This window comes from Ursus americanus, chromosome 35 (assembly GCF_024610735.1).
Source record: "Ursus americanus isolate L20-20 chromosome 35, mUrsAme1.1.p, whole genome shotgun sequence".
Taxonomy (NCBI): Eukaryota; Metazoa; Chordata; class Mammalia; order Carnivora; family Ursidae; genus Ursus; species Ursus americanus.
Genome location: NC_142161.1, coordinates 10876292 through 10900620, shown reverse-complemented (window position 1 = coordinate 10900620; position 24329 = coordinate 10876292). Strand labels below are relative to the sequence as shown.

Genomic DNA, 24329 nt, shown 5'->3' with positions numbered 1-24329 from the left:
GTGATGACAAAACGTATTCGCTATTGATAACTGATTATATTTTTGTGTAATTATTTTTCGACTTTATCGAGGTATAACTGACAAAATTTGGAAAGTAAAGTTTACATCCTTATGATTTAACACTGTGAAATGATTCCCCCCTTCTAGTTATCACATCCATTACCTCACATATTTATTTTCGTTTATTTTGGTGAAAACATTTAAAATCTACTCAGCAAATTTCAATTATACAATAGTTATCAACTGTAGTCACCATATCATATATTAGGTAGGTCTCATACCCTATTCATCATACAGCTGAAAAGTCACATCGAATGAACCATATGTGGAATCTAAAAAAAAAAAAAAAGGCCCAATTCATGGAAACAAACCAGTGGTGGCTACCGAGGGCTGGTGGGTGGGAAAAATCATCGGTTGATAAAAGGTTATGAACCGACATTCTTTACCTTTAAGAATTGCATCATCTCTCATTTTTACAGCTAATTGGCATATTCACTAAGAAATTACTGTTGGAATAGTTTTATTGTTATTTTGAAGGAATATTTTGAAGGAATCACCAATGATCTAGGTGTACTATAATTAAACAGAAATGACAATTCCTGCCCTAGGGGAAAGTTCTAAATTGTCTTCATAGAATGTAAAACATACACTTCACTATCTTCCAATATCTGAGAGCCCAATCTTGTTCATTTGGGTACTTTCACTTTCAAATGCAAATCTATAAGCTAACCATTTCAGTTCTATCATAGACTTCTTCCCAAGACTGTCCTATTAATATAAAACATTAAGACAATGTTTAACATTTATATACAGTATATACATATGAAATGATAAAAACTGTCCTGACCAAGGAGTGCACATAGGGTGGGCAAAATAATGTATAAAAAAATATACCCCACAAAATGGTGGCAGTAGACAAATTGACCCTGTAAGGCTGAGACTGAGAATTTGTTATGCATTCTTAGAATAAGCAAGAATCAAACTATGGCTTCGAAGTGTTAACCTAATACTGTAGACTTTTAACTAACTGGCTCTACCTATCCAGATTTTTGGCTTAAATAATTTATTCTGGCAAACTATTATTTTACATTAGGGAATAGTTTTAACACAGAATGCTTCAGGATGTCTCATTCAAGAGAGGTTCTCAGGTGTCAGCCAACAACTGCCCACAGGATCTCTCAAATATGAAAAAGGTCTTGTATCTATTTAGTATTGTCAGAATCTTAACCTCAATAAATCCTAACAAGTTTTTTAACTTAGTTCATATAAGCACTTCACATTTAGTAACATGAACATATTTATTTAGGAAACATCATTATAAGTTATCATGTTTTCTGGTTACATCTGAAGTCAAAAAAAAGGGGATGGGGGAATAGGCTGCCGTATCAACTATAACCTAGCATAATACCTGGCATACAGTAGGTATTGGAATATGTTTGGCAACTGGAAAAAATAACAATCAAATGAGAACTTGAAAATTGGGTCTTTTCAAAGCAACCCAAATTTTTCTAAACTACATATATATTCAGGTAATCCATTATTCAATGTGTTCTTCTACTCTGTGTTGCATTTCTTAAAGCATAAACACTAGTTTAATAGCTTAGTGTAAAACTATCAGTGAAGAATGTGATAACCCCTATATAAAAGAATTACATATAAATAGAATTTTGTTCTAATCATTTTCTTATAATGACTAAATCCTAAAGGCAAAGTCATGGAGAAAACTTACCTATTATAATCTCCTTTACTTAGCATACAGCATTGAGTACAAAAGTTCCAATAGTTTCCATAAATTTCGGGAAAAAATTATTACAAGTTTGGCATAAAGTAGAAGCCAAAGTGAATTCTCAGGTTAGTAATCAAATTAAGGCTTTTACTTGACCCAAATAATGGCTTATTCATAATATGGAAATTAAATATTACAATGTATAAAATCATAACCCAGTTTCTGATGCGATATTTTAAAGAAACTTTAACTTTAAATACTAAAACATTAAAATGAGTAAGTACAAGAATAGTAAAGAATTGTATAAAAGGTCTTCAGATGAAGTTCCTATACCAAAAGGTTTAAAAAGTGTCTAAAACAATGAATTTAAAACTAATCAAAGACTATTAACAGTAAACGTACAATAGATGAATTTATGGTTTTCCTCAATATTGAGAGCAATAGAAAACAAACTTGAAATATATGGTATTTAGACAATTGAAATAGTTAAGAAATACAAATACACATTTATAAGGCTTTATGGCATAATTACTTTTAAAAATCAACGTAAGAGTTGTGTACTGGCTAGAACAATGAATAGAAAAAGAACATCACAATGTCAACCATGTGACATAGTAACACTGCAGAAAATAAATAACCTATAGGATTCTTTGCTATGCCTTGACTATACAGACTAACCTAAAAATCAAACTAATAGAACATCCTTAAACCTAGAAAATGCTTTGCAACGAATATGCTTGACTTTAAAATGTGAATATCCTAAATTATTATATACATCACACATTATCCCAAAGGCCCTGTTTACACATAAAATAATGAAATGAAAACTGAAATACTGTTTTTATAGTCAACCCAAGCACATGGCTTCCCCACCACCCCACCCCACCCAAAAACTGTGTGAAAGTTCATCAGTTTTAATTACCATTGTAGAAGTTAAAATTACAAATGACCAGAAAATAGCATTAATTAGATATTTTGGTTTCTATTGGTTTAATGGCTTTTTAAATTTTATAAAAACTAGGTACAGTTGAGAAATATCCAATTTATCAACACATTTGGAATAAAAGCTGTATGGCAAATTTGAAGTTTGTATTAGATATTCAAATTCTTAATCCTTGAATTACTTTTGATGATCTAACAATTCAATACAAGACAAATAAATGCCTCGTATAATGTTCTTAAAAACTTCAAGTTAAAATGAAACTTGAATTTGCTGGGTCTTTCAGTAAGTGTAACAAAGAAAATTATACTCGGATTATGTTTAGTTTTCCTTTGGTATTAAGAGATACATCACCAGTATCAAATCGATCCTGTTGTTTTTCTTTGGAAATACCAATAATTTAAGGTTGTCTTGGGGAGGATGAGAATATGATGGTAGTTGATACCTGTTTTGTATATCAAAACAAATGTGGTTAAAACCAACCTCTCATAATGATTTACCTCTCATCCAATTTAAATTTACTTTGTTGGAAAACCCATTTATGTTTGATAATAGATTAAGAACATAAAACTTTTCCACTTACTTCTTTTGCAAGAGTATAAAAATGGGGACATACCTTCAAATTGTTTTTACATGATTTCTTGTCACTTTTAGGTATTCTTTGACTTTTAGTAATATTAATAAAGTTTAAAAGGAAAGGTAAATAGTTTATAGTACGATACAATGAAACACAGTAGTTAATTCTCCATAGCGAGATTAGAGTGGGTTTTTCATTCTATTTCTATTTCTTTCTCACATATTTTTACACTGCTTATATAATAACAGATATCTTTCAAGAGCAAAGAAGGTAACTGTATAATGCAATGGTACCAGCTTACCTATCATACAACCAACTCGATAATAAATAACTGTCAAAGAGTCAAACCTATCACATGGTAATCCACAGAGATAATTGACATACCCCAAATGATTCTGGATTAGACATAATGTGGTTTCATACCACATATGGGATACAGAGGAAAAAAAAAAATCCTATGATTAAAGCCTAGCCTTTAAACACTTTTTTAGGTATTTTCAACTATATTTTATCCACCTCAGAAGTGTCCTTAAGACTATAGAACGTCAATAGGTTCTAGAATACTTGTGCAATTCTGCTTTTTCATATAATACTTCCCATTAGGCATAATCTAATTGCAGTGTGGGTCTGTTTCAATATAAATCAGTAATCTAAAACCATTTTTAACCAATTTAGTGCCATCCTAGAAAAAATACTTATAACACATATCCCAGAATATATGCCCTTTGATTTATATAACAGGATTTATCAATTAGCTTTTCTATTTAATGTTTTAAAATAAAATAATTTGAAAATTACATAAAACTAGAAAAATCATTGTGACATCCTATAGATAATCCTACTTTGCAGAAACAGTGAATACAAGTTTATATATATATATATATATATATATATATATATATACCATGCTATTATACTTGAAAAAAGTCTGTACAGCTGTTTTAAAACTATTTATATTAAAGTTTATGTTGCATGTATATTAAGAAAATAGAAAAATATCATCAACTTTGACTGGTACATGTTAACAAAAAATTTTTTTGCTTAAGTGGCCAAAACATTTCTTTATGTTCATATAAATTTTATTGGGCCAAGAAGCTGACAAGTTTGTTCAAATAATGGACAGATTTCTGAAACAAAAAGTATCAATAGCAGCTTTCAAAGAAGCATTTCTTTGTTCAAAACAGTTTAATGTCCAATGTAGTGAGAACTTTCTTCCTTTTCTAGTCTTAGAGTGTTTCTTATGGCAAAGTCCATATTTTCTTGAAATTCTTGATACGTATTGGTGATTGGAAGAGCTAAACAGTTATTACACTTGTTTCCAACAGGAAAATCCATATGAAGGCACTCAATTGAAGGAGTGGGTTTAAATCCCGCAGGTGGAATGGAACTGCAACCAGTTGCAAAAATAAGAATGTCTTCCATTGTTATTGCAGATTTACCATCTGAAAAGTTTACCAAAAAAGAAAATCTGTGTTATATATATTACTATCATCATAGACTCTTTCCCAACTAGACAGGGAATATTTAAGAGACTCTAATATCTGTCTATCTTGGGCAAAATAAGTCACCAGATCAAGCACAGTAACAGGAAAATAGTACACTCAATAAATGTTTACTTGAACCTCAAAGTATAACTCAAAAAGTCATTTAATTGAACTACTCATTATATATTTGAATGTCTTCTCTAATATAAAATTATCATATAATCCAAGAGGTTCAGGGGGCATGATCATCACTATTTGATACACTAGTTCATCAAACTCCGAGAAGAAAACTAAACAGTATAAAACAACTGAATAACCTGGCTAAAAAAGAATTTCAACTCAAGGTTAAATCTTTCCCACTCTATTAAATGGAATGATTTTACATTGCTAATGCTCAATGATATTTAACTTAAAACTGAGAAAGATGACATACATAATAATTAGCTTTAAGATTATTCTATGCTGTGGCAGTCACTCATATCACCTCAAACTACCTGGAGGAAAACAAATTGCAAAATTCAAATTTACTCTGTAATCTTTCTTCATCCCTTTGAACTCAGTCATATACACTTGTTTTGAAATTTTGTAAATGTGGAGTTGGGACAAGAAAGTCTTATTACCAAAAGGCAAAACTCAAATAAATTAATATACTGAAACAAATGTTCTATGACAGTTAAATAAAAATGAACATTCACATACCCTCAACAGCCTGTAAGTAACTGTTCCAAAATCCCAAAGCCTGTACGTCAGATAATGCACGTACTGTAAAAAGATCACTAAGGATTTTTGCCGATAGATTCTCAGGTTTATGACAGAAGATGCTATAAAAGACTTCTGGGTAAGTCTGAATTTTCTCCAAAACACCAAGAGTTTTCAGACCCTGCTTAAAACTTAAGAGAAGATAAACAATAAATCAACAATCATACACATGTTTGGTATTATAATTACAAATTAACATTTCTAGCTAATTTACTATCACATATTCTTAGATGTGAGGAAAAATATATAATATAGATATACATGACATGATACTTTTAAATCAATAACAAGCAAGTATATTAATATAAAATTAATTTTATCTGCCCACACTATTTGATTTTATAAAATAGTTTTAAAATTAAAACAAAAAAATAAAAATAAAATTATGCTAATAATTTAAGAGGAAAAAAGTAGACATGTGAAGTATTTTACACTTCAAAGCTATATTAAAATGAAGTTTCCTAGGAACTGCAAAGAAAAAGAGCAATAAATCTTAGTCACAAAAAAATTAAACTTATGTACTGCTAAAAAGAAATTAACAAAGACAAAGTGGGAATATGTATGACAGAAAACTAATTTCTCTAATATACAAAAAATACAAACCATTTTTCTAAAAGAACAATTTAATAGGAAATTAGCAAAATATGAATGGATAATTAACAAAATACAAGTAACAAGTAAATTACTTTAAATGCACATTCTCACTAGTTAGGAAAGAATGGAGGTATATTTTTATCCATCTGACTAAGCCCTACCTGTGGCTCTGGATCTCCTACCCACATCCTTAGGTACCCTGCTACAGATTCATCTCCCCTTCTACTGGCTCTTTCTCAAGAGCACAGAGCTTATCTTTCCCATTTTAATGGAAAAAAAAAATCATTCAATCCCATGTTTTCCTTTTAAGGCAACCTACTTGAAAGACTTTATCTACATTCACTGCTTTCATTTGCTATTTCCCATTCACTTTTATTCCACTCCTGTCTATGCCTGAGGAAAAACTGCCCTAAGTTATGAATGATTTCCTTCTAAGGCATCAGTCTTCTGGTTTCCCTTATTTCTCTGGCCAGATCTTTTCAGTCTCTTACAAAGCTTCTTCTTTCTTTACTTTGCCTTAAATGTTGCTGTTTGTGCCTCACAGATCTGTAACATGGCCAATTTCTCCTCTCCCTTGTCCTCTCCCATGGCTGTATTTAGCAGGTATACACTCATCACTATAAAATCTATTATTTTGGGGAGCCTGGGTGGCTCAGTCAGTTAAGCGTCTGCCTTCAGCTCAGGTCATGATCCTGGAACCCTGGGATGGAGGCCCACATCAGGCTCCCCCTGCTGTAGCAGGCAGTCTGCTTCTCTCTCTGCTCCTCACCCCACTTGTGCTCTCTCTCTCTCTCATTCACTTGATCTCAAATAAATAAAAATCTTAAAAAATAAAATCTGGCTTTGTCTTAAAAAAATAAATTAAATGTAAAATAAAATCTATTATCTTTAGCTCAGAAATATATCCAACAGGCTAATGGGTACCATATATTCCAAGCACCCAAACGTATTAAGTGCAAAAGAAAGTTAATCACCTTACTACTAAAATCTAAACCATAATTGCTGATATATGCCTCCATTATCCATCAAATTAGTATAGTTGAATCTAAAAGTCCTCAAGTATTTCCTCTTTCATTTCATATTACCAAGTCCTATGAATTTCCTTGTCTGAAATCCCTTTTATCTGCTCATTTCTCCATATACTCCTTCACCACCCTATTACAAACCACCTGAAGAGGAACTGTTTTACCAGGTGTGCAAATTCCCAAGTTCATTTTCCATGCTGTAGTACTAGGCATGTGCCAGAAATAAACCCCAATACTGTCATTTATCCTGAGACAGACTAAACGGAGTCCTAGCCCCGCAACCCCTGCCAATAAGTCTACATACTATTCTCTGGAACCTATGAATGTGATCTTATTTGGAAAAAGATTCTATGCAGATATAATTAAAGATCTTGAGATCAGCCTATCTAGATTATTTGGGCTGGCCCAAAATCCAATGACAAGTGTCTTTATAAAACACACACACAAAGGAAAAGGCCATGTGATATAGATTCTAAAAACAGAAGTATTTACTACTATGGAGTGATCTCCAGTATATACTGCCAGTTTAAAAAAATGACTAGGAAAAAGGGTGGATGGTATGTTACTATTTATCTAATAAAAGAAATTAGTACACATTCACACATATATTTATCTGCAATCATTTACAAAACTGACAAATAGAAGGATAAACAATAAAAGCCACTAAAATGATGACTTCATAAGGGGATGAAAAGTGGATGCGATAAGGATGAAAGCTATACTTCTTTGAATGCAATTTGTATCATAGAGCTGAGTTCTTTCAACATACTTTCATTATAGATTTGAGTTTGGAACCATGCAAATATTTTACAGAATTAAAAAAAAACCAATGAAATTTAAAAAAATCACTAAAAATGAAATAAAAAATGAAAATAAAATGTATATACAGTTGGTAGTATAACGACACAATAAATACTCCAAATGTCTTTAAAATACAGTAATTTGACTACACAGCTCTAGAAAAATAATGTTAACCTGTTTTCAATAATAGTATGTTATTGGTGATAATGTTGGTAATGTTACTTGAGACTATTGTTTATGAAATGTGGAATAAATCAAGACAGTAATTATTTCATAATGTAATTCTCCTGTGTTGCTACGCTGACAATCGAGATTCTCAACATGGGACAAATAAAAAGTTTAAAATCTTGTAGTAGTGAATTCGAAGTATCAGTAAAACTCAAGATGTATTTTACCTTAAAAAACTGAAACCAAAACCAAACCAAACCAACCCTATATGTCCTAGTTTGGGTCCACTGAAAAAGCCTAGAAACAATGACCAATTTGGCAAAAATAAGCATCCCTAACATCCAGATTGTAGTTTGGAAATATCATTCCCCATTCAAGGAAACCAAGGATCCTCAGTCCAAAATGCACAAAATGAGCCTGAAATACCTTGCTATATACCATACACCACGAAAGCTATTAAGATCATTAAGGTCAACATCAAAAGAACTCAAAAGAAACATAAGAACATTTCCAATGGCCAAACATGGAGACAACGAGAACTCCAGTAAGGTTAATAACGGTTGTGAACACGTCAAATATATTTAAATCTATGGATTAAGGATACTGAAATTTTTTTAAAAAAATGATCACTTCTGAGATGGTATTATGTCCGGAATTTGCCTGAAAATAATCCTGGAGTCAGGGCGCCTGTGTGGCTCAGTCGGTTAAGCGTCCAACTCTTGGTTTCGGCTCAGGTCATGATCTCATTGGTTGTGGGATTGAGCCCCACATGGGGCTCCATGCTCAGCGGGGAGTCTGTTTGAGCATTCTATCCCTATGCCCCTCCCCCTACGAGCACTTGCTCGCTCTCTCTCTCTCAAATAAATAAATATTTTTTAAAAACAAGAAGAAAGAAAGAAAAGAATCCTGGAGTCAATAATCATGGTAGGCTAGATGAACAAGACTGGCCACAGGTTGACTGATAATTATTAGATCTGTGTGGTAATTGCATGATGTACCATTCTGCTTACTTTCATATATATTTTAAATTATTAAAACAAATAGAAAAATGTGAGAACAACCATAAGTTTCCAAACTTCTTTTACAGATTACGACAACAAAGAGTTTGAAGACCACTGCTCTGAGCTAATGATCAAGACTCATATCTACCTTGTTAATCAAAGAATGTTTAGTACCTATTACCTAGCAGACAGCAGGTACTCAATAAATAGTTATTAAATGAATGAGTGGAAATGGAATAGTTGGCTTACATGCTAAGAATTTTAAAATTTTTTGATTTAGAAAAATAATTAGAAGTTGAGGTAACGATTACTTTTCCTACCCAAGCATCAAACATTTACGTAACTCTGTATAAAATGGTTAGAACGGTATTCATCCTTAAGACATTAGTTTAAAGCATTATTTTAAAATAGCACTTAAATTTTTATCAAATATATCTCATATCACTTTAAACATGAAATCTGAGAGAATCACATATAAATAACTTACCTTTCAAAGGGTGCTTGGACTCTCTTAATTACATGGTAAACTAGTATGTCTTTTGCCAACATATATTTATCACTTAATGAAGTTATAAGTCTTAGACACCCAATAAGCTCTAGGTAGTTATAGCATTCATTTACTATTGAGTTTAAGTCAGCCACATTTGTTGCAGTATTTACCTATGAAAAGAAAATACATCCAGTTTACCCATTTACTTGTGAATGATATTTACATTTCAAATGACACTTATTACTTTATACTCAATTCTGGAGAACACCAGCATGGAGTGAAAGTATATCAAGAATTATTTTTCTAGGGGAGCCTGGGTGGCTCAGTAGTTAAGCATCTGCCTTCAGCTCAGGGCATGATCCTGGCGTTATGGGATCGAGCCCCGCATCAGGCTCCTCTGCTGGGAGCCTGCTTCTTCCTCTCCCACTGTCCCTGCTTGTGTTCCCTCTCTCGCTGCCTCTCAAATAAATAAATAAAATCTTTAAAAAAAAATTATTTTTCTAGAATAAAGGACAATCCAGTTTAATAAATAGTGTCAATTTCTGCCTTCAAGACACCTATGGTAAACTGCCACTTTAATACAGGAAATTATTTACATAAGAGATAATAATTGACATAGCACAGTCACATAGCACTAGTGAGGCAAGAAATAACCTGAGATTTCATGAAAGAGAAAGAATATCAGCTGTCTGGCCTTTAAGACTTAATGAGGGACTTAAAACAGGGATAGAATCAAAAGACTAGTTCAGGAAACAGTATAAACTAAGAATACTTGACCATTTATGTGTCAGACACTTCTACATAGGTTAGTTCTTCAACAAAGTTATACAGGGAAAGAAAGATTAAAAATAGGAAGCAGTCAATGGTCCATCTGAATACAAAATTTCCTTTTTATCTCTTCTTTCCCAAAAGTTCATTTCCCAGTGATTTATATGATTTCCCTCATTCACTTCAGACCTCTGCTGAAATCCTAGGAGTTCTTTGGCCCCTTGTTCAAAATACTACCTTCACACACTGTCAGAGGCTAATAGTTGGGTAAATATTACCTTTGCTCCCAAACCCACCACCCTGAGTTTTAGTTGGTAGCCAAACTTCCCTTGCAGCTAAATGTGGCTATATGTGACTAAAAGCTATCCAAAGGAATGTGAGTGAAAATGTGTCAAACTTCCCTGAACTCTACTTCTATTTCCTCCCTTAAAAGCAAGCTTCATGGGGCGCCTGGGTGGCACAGCGGTTAAGCGCCTGCCTTCGGCTCAGGGCGTGATCCCGGCGTTGCGGGATCGAGCCCCACATCAGGCTCCTCTGCTATGAGCCTGCTTCTTCCTCTCCCACTCCCCCTGCTTGTGTTCCCTCTCTCGCTGGCTGTCTCTATCTCTGTCAAATAAATAAATAAAATCTTTAAAAAAAAAAAAAAAAAGAGCAAGCTTCATGGAGATGAAGATGATATCCTAAGTAATTACACAGTGAGAGGAAAGAATCCAATTCCCTAGATAACTTGGTGTATCATAACCATACCACTAAAATACAAGCCATCTGAAAGGCCAGACAGCATCTTATGCTTTGTGGGCCATAGGGTGTCTGTCACAACTACTCAACTCTTCCACTATAGTGTGAAAGCAGTCATAGACACATAACAAATGGGAAATGGGTATGGGTGTGTTCCAATAAAACTTTATTTACAAAAGAGGCAGCAGGACAGACAGACTTGGCCTAGAGCGATAATCTGCCAATCCCTACACTAAAATCTAGATAACAAATTTTAGAAAAATAAAATATCTGTTGGGGTCTCTGTTACAGAAGCTTAGCCTAAGCTCCAACTTATTATACCCCAAACATTATCTCCTTTCTCTTATTCTTTCTATTTTTACAATGCATTTTACTACACGACAGTATATTATATATTTATTTATCTTCTGTGTTTCCTCTAAAATGTAAATTTCAAGGAGGCAGGGATTTAAAATGGTTCACTACTGTATCTTCAGTGATGAAAATATGAGGTACATAGTTATTTGTTGACTAAATGAACAAACACTGGATAGGGGCACAGAAACAGGAATAGATAAAGCCATGAGAAGAGTTAGAAGTCTTAAATACCCTAATGAATAGCTTGAACTTTGTTCAATAGGCAATGAGAAGCCACTGAAGATTCCTGACGAAGAAAGCAACGTTGTTGAAACTATACTTTTAAAAGAATCATCCTGAATATTGGAATAATATCCTAATTGTTTAAAGTAGAAATAATTTTTTTTTAAATAGAAAGTTAAGTGATATTCCTTTTTTTTTTTTTTTAAGATTTTATTTATTTATTCGGCAGAGATAGAGACAGCCAGCGAGAGAGGGAACACAAGCAGGGGCAGTGGGAGAGGAAGAAGCAGGCTCATAGCAGAAGAGCCTGATGTGGGGCTCGATCCCATCACGCCGGGATCACGCCCTGAGCCGAAGGCAGACGCCCAACCACTGTGCCACGCAGGCGCCCCTAAAGTAGAAATAATTTGAGTTTGGTATAGTAAGTACATTAGAAATAAGAGGGAAATGCTGAAGATAAACCACTTTTAGAGACAGATGACTTGACACACACTGATGAATGGAATATGGGAGAATGAAAATGACCCTTTCTCCAGAAAGGCATGGAAATAAGAAATCTTTTTAAAAGAAAAATCAGGCAAAAAAAAAAAAAATTACGAGGAAAATTATGAGGAAAAAACAGTTGTGTCTTAAACATGTTCGGCTCAGTGTGTTAGAAAGACTCAGACACTATCTGGATATAAAAGTATAGTGGCTCAAAAACACAGGTCTGGGAATCATTCAGAAAGGTTATGGGCAAGAAGCTTTCCAAAAGGTACAGAGGGAGGACTGTTAGGATAACACAGAATAATACCCAAGTTTCAGGGGTAGGAAGAAATGCAATATTAAAGAAAACAGGAAAGATGAATTCAAAGACAGTGATGATTACAAAAGGAGATGAGGACTTAGGAAAGAAAGGCTTTTGCATGTGGTAAATTAGATCCCTGGAATCAGCTACAAGCTAGCTAACTCGGAAGAATGTCCTGTGGGAATAGAAGCCTGACTCTAAGAAGTTAAGAAATGAGTAGCAAAGAGGAAGCTGAGACAATGAAGTTATACTAAAGTGCATGTTTTGGTAAAGAGGAGAAAAGGAAAAATCAGTTGAGTTAAAGGATCAATTTAAACTAGGATGAGACATCTTGGGCCAAATAAAAGGACACACTTCCATGTTGTTTACTTTGTGATTTTGAAACTGAGGTTTAACAAGATTAACTAACATGCCCAAGGTCACACAGCTTATAGCAGTTATTTCAAACTAAAAACTGACTTCTGAACATTTGCTTTTAGCCATTAAACTATGCTGCCTATTAATGGAGACAATGGCTAGAGCAGGCTTAAGCAGGAAGGAGGTTAAAGGAAAAAAAGTTGGATGACTTTCATTGTCTCAATTAGTTTCCAAATCAGTAACATGTAGGCAATGATACTTATAGGGCATTATGATAACTAAATTGAGTTTGTACAGATAATATGTAGTATGGGGCTTAATAAATGGTAACTATTTTTGGATAGAAACATTGAATCTCCCTACATGTTTCCATAAAGAAGAAATTCAGCCTGGTCCTTCTCTCCACCTATCACACTTATCTCCCTGTAGGAGTTAGACTAAGTTTTTTGACTGGTAAGCCAAGTCCTTCCTCTTTGCAGATCCACCTGCCTATATAAAGTGCACTTTCATCTGCATTCTAGCAGAAAATAAGGAACCTGCCTTACACTATCTCTGGCAGGGTAGATAAATCCATCTAATTCTGAGAAGTGTTAACAAACCACAGACCAAAGTGACATTATCTAACAGGTTATAGCAACATTAAACCCGGCCCTTTGATCTCTAGCTGTCCAACCTTAACATATATCTCTTAATTGTTTGTGAACTCTGCTGGTAAACAGAAATATTGAGACCTCTTGACTACTGCACAAAGAGTATTATTCTATTGTAGACCCATCATTTACATTCAAATATAACTAGAACGTAGTCTGTATTATAACGAACAAGTGTATTTCTTACCCTGATTAAAATTTGTGCCACGTCAAAGTCTGAAACATCATCTAAAATTGGCTGGGTATTTTCTGGTCCATAAACAAGGCAGTTAAACAAGGTTTTAGAAAAGAAACCAGGTGAAGGACCACCATGAACCAAAGAAATGGCAAGGATTCTGCCAGCTTCATAGTAAAGATTCTCTTTCAGTGCTGTAGATATAGATGAAAATACAACTAATGTAATTATTTTATTATTATAAGATAACCATCATACATAATGAATACATAAACAGTAAGTTAAAAATCCCAAAAAACCAAGACTTATATAAATGTAAAATAATTCACAGAAACTAGAATCATGTATAAAATATAGATCTCACCTAAATATATTTTTCTGAACACAAAATAACCTATAATAGAAAAAATGTAAACACAGAAAATCTTTAATAAAAATCACATATAATTCTTTTTTTTTTTTTCAAGATTTTATTTATTTGACAGAGAGAGATAGCCAGCAAGAGAGGGAACACAAGCAGGGGGAGTGGGAGAGGAAGAAGCAGGCTCCTAGCGGAGAAGCCTGATGTGGGGCTCGATCCCAGAACGCTGGGATCACGCCCTGAGCCGAAGGCAGACGCTTAACGACTGCGCCACCCAGGCGTCCCTAAAAATCACATATAATTGTATTGCAATAACCAGTGTGCACACTCTGATGTATGTATATTAGTGTACGGACAAATAGTTTGACTTCTGCTTTTTTTTACTTACTATATTGTAAACTTTTCTATATTATACACAATTATTCAAATCTATAGTTAATGACTAAGACTAATTTATAGATGTGCTGCAATATAAACCATCTCGTTATTACTAGCTACCTTGGCTAAGTTATATTTTCAACTATGAGACACAATATTACAATCAACATCTATTTCCATATTCTTTTTTATACGTCTTTGATTATTTGATTAGTACAGATTCCTATATATGTTATTAGTAGTGCAAAGGATAGAAACATTTTTAAGGTTGTTTATAAATAGGGCTAAATTATTTTCCAAAATGGCACAAATTTACTCCCAAGAGTATATGCTATCTTTCTTACCTTATCATCATTTAGCTTTCAATATTTTTTAAATTTTCATTTAAAATGTTTTAGCTACTAAACAAAATAAGTCAGTCAGAGAAAGACAAATATCATATTGTTTCATGTATATGTGGAATTTAAGAAACAAAACAGACAAGCAAAGGGAAAAAAAATAAGAGAGACAGACACACACAAATCAAGACACAGACTCTTAATTATAGAGAACAAACTGATGGTTACGAGGGGAGAACGGTAGAGGGATGGGTGAAATAGGTCATGGTGATTAAGGAGTGTACTTGTCATGATGAGTATAGGGTGATGTATGGAAGTGCTGAATTACTATATTGTACACCTGGAACTAATATAATACTGTATGTTAACTTGAATTAAAATAAAAACTTAAAAATAAGTAAAATGTTTTAACTACTTTGATAAATCAAAAATATATCATGTAAATTTTTCCTTTATTTCTCTTAATATTGTTAAGAACAAATTATTAATAAGTAACATTATCAATATATGAACTAATAATAACATCTCAACAATAACCTTATATGCTACATATTAGCAGTCACAGTTTCTGTATCTGTTAAATGAATTCCAGAGAGGCTACATAATTAATCTAAGGATATAAAGCAACTGAAGTAGATGTGTACAAAACTGAATTCAGATTTTGTGAATTCATGCATTCATCCACTGTACCAAAACTGTCTTGAGTTAACATCACTGATTATTTGGAGTGATTTTATGTTTTTTAGGGAGTTTAGAATTAAACAGTGTGTACTATACATAGTACAAATAAACCTTGGTAGTTTCTCAATTATTTTAATGATGCTTCAGGCAACAGTAAAGAAGTTCTAGGGAATATACAGGAGAAAATTCAAAAGGAATGAAATAAATCTTCTCACTTTTTTGAATTTCCTATTATACCAAAAGTGGTATAAAATCTCCTAAAAGAGAATGCTAGAATGAATCACTCTTCTGAAATGCATGTTTTAACTCATCATCACAAGACAGAAAAGTATCATATACATAAATGTGCATGAAAAGTTCTTGAAAGCAAAAGTACATTAAAAAATTCGTTAGATGTGGACCAGAAAATTATGTGATAAAAATCCTAGGTTGTGAAGAAACATCCTATCTGCAAATTCCAACGATGTGAACAAGAAGGGCTCAAATAATCATCCACTCCACTTGGTCACTCCAGTCAAATGAAATTAAAATGAACATAAAGTACATTTTTAAGAAGTTCCACTTAATTATTATAAATTCACTCCAAGGAGGATATTGCTAAAAGAAATCAAGCCCATTCTTAAATAAAAAGTTCCACTACAAAAATTGTAAAAATATTGCTCCCCTCTCTCTACTCTTCTGTGATTCAATAAGTATTTTACTAACAAAGTGAACTACACATTTCAACCACATGGACTGAATATTAATTCTAACCAGCTATCTCTTTCATATGGTATATTCAGCAGATACAATAATAAATAAAATTACCTTGAGAATTTAGAGACAAGTTCTTTGACAAGGACCCTTCAAATACTGGTGAATTCTCAAGATGCTGCATTAAGAGACTGAGGAATTCTTGCTTTGATCCAGGATGCTCTATTCCAAAATTATCATTTTCACTGACATATGCTATTTCAATTGTATATGAAGGATTAAAGTGTTGATTTCTGAATCCATCTAAGGCACTATTCCAGATATTGGTTTTATTAATCCATAATCTTTTAGTTTTTTTTTTAATTTGAAACCCTAATTCCATCATTATTGTTGAAACGTCTCTTCTAAATTTACTGCCTTGCCTATAAAACATGAATTTAAACATAGAGGTTAAGTATTCTGAAGTACTTTACATGACACAGCAGTTATTCAGCCAATAAAAAATAGAAAAAATAATTAAAAAGGAAATTCTTCCCCAACTCCCACCCAAAAACAGACAACAGCTGCCACCAGAACCAAAAAGCTATTTGATTCTAAATTCTTGACTCCCTCCCCAATTTCCTACCAATTCAAATTGAATATCATAAAAGATCTATGAGAATGTTGAAGGATCATTATCTCAAATTTGATCAATTCAGTGGACTCAGATGTAAGAGTCAGAAGCTCAGAATCTCACCCTCCTGGCCAATGGCTATCACAAACAGTTGCTTCAAGGCATTTCAAGTTTACTAGATACTTTAATTCTCAAAGTGTGGCTCCAAACCAGCAGCAGCAACAGCATCTGGAAACTTGTTAGAAATGCAAAATGTTTTCCCCGAGACTTTATTTTTAAGTAATCTCTACACCAAACGTGGGGCTCAAACCTATAATCCTGAGATCAAGAGTCGCATGCATACTCCACTGACTGAGCGAGCCAGGTGCCCCAGAAATGCAAATTCTTGAGCTATAACAGCAAGTAAACAGAATCAGAACCTCCTAGCATGAGGCCTAGCAAGCTATGCCTTAAGACCTCCAGGCAATTGTATGGACCAGATCAATTGTCTCTGCCTCAATTTCTCCACCTGTAATGGAAATTAATGTACTCAAAATAATCTCGTTTGGAGCAATGTCCATGGATCATCTTTCAAAATCAAGTATAAATTTTTCTCATCATAAGACATTACAATGCCCCACGGCGGACGAGGCTTTGCTTTTTCTTTCTTCACACACCCCCTATTCATTAACCCAGGTTGCAGGAAAACCAAAGTCTTTTGGAAGTGAGACAATCCTTCAGACATATGCCTTTGTGTAATAGGTTGATTCCTTGCTCGTGCATGAAATGGAAACGCTGATGTTATTCTTTTATAATATGATGTTAAAGCATGGAACAAGTAATCGAACTTCCCTGGTATAACATCTTTGGAAAGCTACATATTAAAAGTTTTAAAACTAACGTGAACATTTTTTTAATACGAAAAATATAAAAACATCTGTATCAAGTTTTCAGTTAACACAAGTGATATCTTAAAACAGCATTTCTTCACTTTTTGAATAGTACTTCATATTCCACTTCTATCTATAAATCTAGTTACCAAATATTTTCACAGAAATTCCCTTTACCTTCTAAGTTTTAACTTGATACTATTTTCTTTAAGATTTTATTTTAGAGAGAGAGTGTGCGTAGGAGAGTGAGAGAATCACAAGCAGACTCCCTGCTGAGCACAGAGCCCCACGTAGGGCTGGATCCCAGGACCCCAAGATCACGGCCTGTGTCAAAACCAAGAGTTGGACAGAGGCTTGACTGACTGAACCACCCAGGTGCCCCTAATTTGATGCTATTTTTTAACAAAAAAGTAGTACTTCATCACGCTTAGCTACTAATGTTAGTTTTGTGTATTTTTCCTATAAACTCCTTCACAAAGCTACACATATTTAAAAATCCTAACTTCGACTGAATAAATAAATACCTGACATGGTACTAAGTTATAATTCTAGTCTTCCTTAAATGTTATGAATGATTTTGAAAGCTACTTATTTTACTATGTACAGTGGTGTACGCCTGTAGTCCCAGGTACTCAGGAGGCTGAGGCAGGAGGATCGCTTGAGCACAGGAGTTCTGGGCTGTTGTGTGCTATGCCAACTGGGTATCTGCACTAAGTTTGGCATCAATATGGTGACCTCCCGGGAGCTGGGAAGCACCAGGTTGCCTAAGGACAGGGTGAGCCAGCCCAGGTAGGAAAATATTTAGGCATTAATACAATACGATAATGCTTGTAAGTACGCCTTAAACTTTCTAAAGAGGTGACATTTAGACCTCTGACATTGACAGCAAATATATTAAGTAAATGATTACACAATTTAAAAGAAAATCACTATATTAAATACGATTCCTTCCTTCCAACCAAGTAACATGGTATACTTGATATTTTAAACTACCTTGAAAATGATCTATAATATATATTTTACATCATGACTCAGTATGCAATAAAGTAAATTTCATATATATTCTACTTGCAATGCAATCGGATATTTTACATTCTATTCTATCCTGGTTTCTTTTTTTAATGCTGGTTGCACCGACTTCATGATCAAATGTTGGTCCTGCAGTTTGAAAAACACTCTTCCAGAATACTAAGATCAGTTAATATTCTAAATGTAAATATATGGCCACTTCCTATTCTAATTTTCTCAAAACAGAACTTTATAAGGATGCCTGGCTGGCTCAGCTGGGAGAACATGTGACTCTTGAGCTTAGGGTAATGAGTTCAAGCCCCACACTGGGCATAGAGCTTACTTTAAAAAAAAAAAAAAAAAAAAAAGTTTTATATTTTTCTCCAATTCAAAACACATACCTCAGCAGATCTTTATGCTGGGCTCCAGGTGACTGTCTGGGTAATTTGGGTGATGATTCTTCCAACAAACAATCAGTTATTCCCACACTATTAGTGTTGGGTAATGTATGTTTTTTGGCTTTTTGGAAATCCTCTGTAGATTTAAAACCCAATGTTAGCATTACAGATAAATAGGAAGAAATTTTAAAATAATATACATTTGAAAAAACATCTTTATTCAAAATTCAAAATTACAAAATATTACCTGAATTGTAGAGAATACCTCTACATTCCGAACACTCCCAATTTTGTTCCCATGATCGTAATGAGGAACAAGCTAAATGTGTTCCACTAGAACCACAACACTGACAGCGCTTTATTTCCCATTTGCTGAGGACATAAACAGAAGCAGAGGTTTACATTTTGGTATTAACTTGGTCTAATTCCAACCACCTGCACTGCTGCAGGCTACACTGTCCATCTCACATATAAGCAACTTTTCTACCAAAGGAGGAGAAAATAGATTATCTGCTTTGACTGCTTTGACACTTCGTTACTATTTCTTGTTTTTTTCTATTTCACTTATGTTTGCAACCTCCTCCTCTAAATATTTACTAACTTAAAATACCTAAATTAAATATCAACATGTACATGCACAAGAATATAAACACCAGGAAGAATAGAATTAAGAAGGAAAAAAAATTCTTTTATATTTGTAAATTAATAGCTCATAGGGAAAATGCTATATAAATGTGGCCAACATGGAAGAAGCATCAGTAAATATCTTACCTAAAATATTATTTTTCACATTCACTGTGAGGAATTACTTCTTATAAATGCTTGTTTAGACACCCAGTATTGTGCAGCTCAACAGGATCCAGACTTACTATCTTGCCCATATTTATATTCTCTCATGTGTTCCTTTCCACCCCCACCTTCACGTTTCTACACTGGATTGTGTGATGTATGCCAGTCCATACACATTTTCTGTAGAGGTGTGGGTTGTGGTGTGGGGCCTAGTTTTTGTTTGGTTATGAGTATACCCTCTCTGTGTGGATATGGCTATGGAGGTGTATGTCCTCTCTGTGTTGTCTCCCCCACTTTCCCAGATAGTTCTGCCAAATGATTAAGAGAAAGAGGACAACTAACCTGTGTGCTTACTATACACCAGGCCCAGTTCTCAGTCTACACAAAAAGTTAAATTTTTAAATGATAGGAAAATCATAATTTTAAATGATAGGAAAACCGCTATGATCCTTCATTTTAAAGGGGAGGAAATCAAGGCATAGAGGGGTAAATAACTTGCCCAATTAAGTTCACACTGCTACTAAGTCCCAGAGTGGGGCTTCCAACCTAGTTTACCTGGCTTCAGACCCATGCTCCTAACCACTACACCATGGTGCCTTTTAGCAAAACCACCTTCCTATCACAAGGATGAGGGAGTGAGATTACAAAAAAAAAAAAAAAAAAAAAAAAAGCAAGCATTCAGATGGCAGGTATTTTGTCCTACGAGAAAAGACAAGGGATAGCAACCTCAAGTAGCTGCCAGAAAGGAAAGGGAGTTTGGTAGCTAATGACTGGGAGACCAGTAATATATAAGCAATACATATAGGTTTACTAAAACAGCCCCAAATAGCCCAAATTGAGCCTTGGGTGGCTCGGTTGGTTAAGAGTATGCCTTCGGGCTCAGGTCATGATCCCAGGGCCTGGGATCAGGCCCCACACCAGGCTCTCTGATCAGCGGGGAGCCTGCTTCTCTCTCTCCCTCTGCCTGCCATTCCCCCGCTTGTGCTCACGCACTCTCTCTCAAATAATTGAATAAAATCTTAAAAAAAAAAAAAGCCCGAAATAAATTTAGAAAATATCAATATTAGTGAATGTACTGTTTCTTAGATATCTAAAGTGCCTTATTGTTTACAAACACACTTAATATACATTATCTCATCTGTGCCTCAGCACAACCCTTTAGAGGTTTACAAATGAATAATCAGGGTCACCAGTCACGTAAGCAATATACAATACTTGACATCTTCAATAAGATCTCTGCCCTTAAACAATTTTCAGTCGAATAACAAAAACAAATTCCAGTAACATCAATTGCATTGTAACATGCACGCAAAAGAAAAAAACCCAGCCAAGAATGGGAAATCAGGAGTGGCAAGAACTGCTTAGGGAAATTTTTCAAAGCTGGCAAGACATCAGCTGAGTCTTTGCAAATAAAAGATAGCTTACCCAGCCAAATCACTTTCCATGAGAAACAAGGCTCCCAGTATTCTGCTTTGCACTTTAAGTTTCAGCTTGCCATGTTAAGTAAGATTGTATAACAGGGATTAAAAATTTATTGAAATATCCTCTATCAATTCAACAAAACTGGATTTGTTACTGTTTATTCTGCATCTTAAAAAATGAAGATACTCTTGATTTCTAGTACCCAATACAGTATAGTATACATAGAAGGCACAGAATAGTGGCTGATTAAGATTAGAGCCAGGATCTACTGCATTACAAAAGAATCAATAAATGTCAAATACCAAACCCTTTTTATACTGATCCAAAAGAACACTGCTAGTTTACTTTAGTTAAATTAAGTTCTAAAACAGTGCCATCCAATAGAAATACAATATAAGTCATTTAATGAATTTAAATTTTTCTAGCAACTTGATTTAAAAAGGTAAAAGAGGGGCGCCTGGGTGGCACAGCGGTTAAGCGTCTGCCTTCGGCTCAGGGCGTGATCCCGGCATTATGGGATCGAGCCCCACATCAGGCTCCTCCGCTATGAGCCTGCTTCTTCCTCTCCCACTCCCCCTGCTTGTGTTCCCTCTCTCGCTGGCTGTCTCTATCTCTGTTGATAAATAAATAAAAAATAAATAAAATAAATAAAAATAAAAATAAAAAGGTAAAAGAAATAGGTGAAATGAATTTCAACATTTCCAAAATATCATTTTGCTTGACATGTAATCAATATAAAAAGTTATTAACAAGATACTCTAAGTTCTTTTTGTCTGACTATTGTGGGCTGAATCATATCCCCTCCAAATTCATAAGTTGAAAAGTCCTAAAACCCAGTATACCTCATTATGTGACTGTATTTAGAGATAGGGTCTTTAAAGAGATAATTAAGATAAAATGAAGTCATATGGGTGGGCCCTAATTTAATGACTGGTGTCCTTATAGGAAAAGGCAATTAGGGCATGACAGAGGGACAATTATGTGAGGACACAGCTAGCAAGGAACCATGTACGAGCCAAGGAGAGAGGCTTCAGAAGAAATAAAACATGCCAATACCTCTATCTTCAACTTCTAATCTCTAGGATTGTTAGAAAACAAGTATCTGTTGTTATGACAGCCTTAGCAAATTAAGACAGTGAGCCTTAACTGTGTATTTCACACTTACAACACCTCTCAATTTGGAATAGCCACATTTCAAGTGCTCAATAGCCACATGTGGCTAGTGGCTACCCATATAGGGCAATGCAGCTCTAGTAAATGAAGCCTCACGAAAATACACCAAAGAAATAAGTTACAACTATTCTGATAGCAATAATTTCTCTGTAAACAGATGTAAACATGCATTTAATAAATATACCTCCTCTCAAGTTAAAACTTCTAACATCCGAAGAGCAAAATGACATTTCATTAACTAGAAAACTACTTCCTCAGCTGACAGTTTAAATAAATACGATAAGCACAACTGGACTTCCCAATATACCTATCAGGTGCATTATAGTCTCGCCCTTCTTTGCAACGACATCTTCGGACATCACAATGCTCGTAGTGCTGCAGAAGTTCTTGATAAGCATTTTCCTCTAATTCCCAAGATGCATCTCTGTAAACGAAGAAAGATATACACTTTGAACTAAAATGTTACATAAAACGATTAGTAATGAAATCTAAAAACACAAACTTTTCACATACTTAGGAACAAGGATAAAACTTTTCTTTTTAGGATTAATCATCCTCTTCAGGATATAAATCTATTAGTGTCATTTTATCCTGCAGTTAATTATTCTCAGTGAATTTTTAAATGTTAAATGAAAAATTAGAAATTTCCTAGAACTTACATTTTTCCTAATATTTCACTTCTAATTTTTAATTTCAAGTTTAGTAACATTATTTCTGGATTCCTCATCTTTAAGTATTAAGAAAATCCTTGTTATATATTTTAAACCACATCTTAATTCTCTTAATTTATACATGCCATTTTGAAGTCTATTATACTTGTGTATAAGTCAATCAATTAATATTGTACACACTTGAGGTATTTATTAAGAGATTATAAGTCAACTAATGAGACATTAAAGTCACAGTCCCTGCTCTCAAGAACTAGCAATCTGGGAAGCAGAAGGAGGCAGTGGTAGGGGGAGGTTTATATTTCCCCATTTAAGATAACTGCTTCTCTATGACAGACATGTGATTACTTCCATTGTTATTAAATCCTACATTTAAATTATCTTTTTGTCAAAAGGCTAAATGATACTCACTTTTCAGGAATATGAATTCCCATTCTCAGCATCTCTTTCTGAAATATATCACTATTATTGCATACTGTGCATCTGAAGAAAAACACTCCTGCATTTATTGCTTGAACCTATAGTGGAAAACAGAAAACCTATTGGTAACAATTTAACAGGTTATCAGGTTATAAATTATAATAGCTAACAGAATATGTGCTTCCTTTCGCTTATTTATGAAAACATTTTCTATGCTAGTTCTCAAGCTTTGATAAACGAAGTTATTCTGCTAAAATTTTGAGATCTTTTTTTCCAATGATAAAAAGAAAATTAAGTTAATGAATTGGCTGTTCTTAGCTTTACATCTATGTTTCTCAACCTTTTTAACCAATGTCATTTCTGTCCCCACATACCATGTTGTCCATCACTCTTACTGAATAAAACAGTACAAATATTGAATTACTTCATCTAGGAAGGATGTTTAAATAAGTGTTACTATATAACATTCTTGGTTCTGTTTTTAACTCAATCTCTAAGCTAGTTTTCTTCCTAAAAGGGAAGAAACTACTCTCAGCGCTTCAGCAAATAGAAATATAGAACTGGCAGGCAGAGGGTACTCAGGAGCAGAAAACTATAAACCTACTAGAAAGAGTAGCCAATCCCCAATAAAAACAACAACAACAACAAGTAGCACACATTTAACAACTATTTAACCCCTACAGTGTAGGTAGCAAACACTATGCTATGTACCAAAAATAAACAAAATGACTTAGATCCTACTTGGAGGAACTGTTGTGAGATACAATTATAATACTTTGTAAAGTGTTTGTGTGTGTTTTAAAGTATATACATGGAAGAGAAAGGAATAAGTACCTAAGACTACGGAAGAGCCTCACAAAAATGTCACAGGAATGGTGAGGTCAAACCTAAGTTTGGAA

The 24329-nt window shown here is 34.0% G+C and overlaps 1 protein-coding gene across 3 annotated transcripts in view; it reads right to left on the bottom strand.

The window, feature by feature from the left end:
- Positions 1 to 1279: 1279 nt before the first annotated feature.
- The window catches only part of G2E3 (G2/M-phase specific E3 ubiquitin protein ligase), a 56169-nt gene continuing 33119 nt past the window's right edge, over positions 1280 to 24329 (bottom strand). For all 3 annotated transcript variants that reach the window (XM_045802628.2, XM_045802630.2, XM_087859032.1), the window contains 9 exons: positions 23422 to 23528; positions 22650 to 22766; positions 19206 to 19330; positions 18962 to 19094; positions 16185 to 16492; positions 13632 to 13813; positions 9563 to 9735; positions 5427 to 5617; positions 1280 to 4685 (listed from right to left, as the gene is read on the bottom strand). In XM_045802628.2, the coding sequence (XP_045658584.2) occupies positions 4429 to 4685; positions 5427 to 5617; positions 9563 to 9735; positions 13632 to 13813; positions 16185 to 16492; positions 18962 to 19094; positions 19206 to 19330; positions 22650 to 22766; positions 23422 to 23528 (1593 nt within the window). In that variant the 3' untranslated portion in view covers positions 1280 to 4428. The remainder of the gene's footprint in view (positions 4686 to 5426; positions 5618 to 9562; positions 9736 to 13631; positions 13814 to 16184; positions 16493 to 18961; positions 19095 to 19205; positions 19331 to 22649; positions 22767 to 23421; positions 23529 to 24329) is intronic.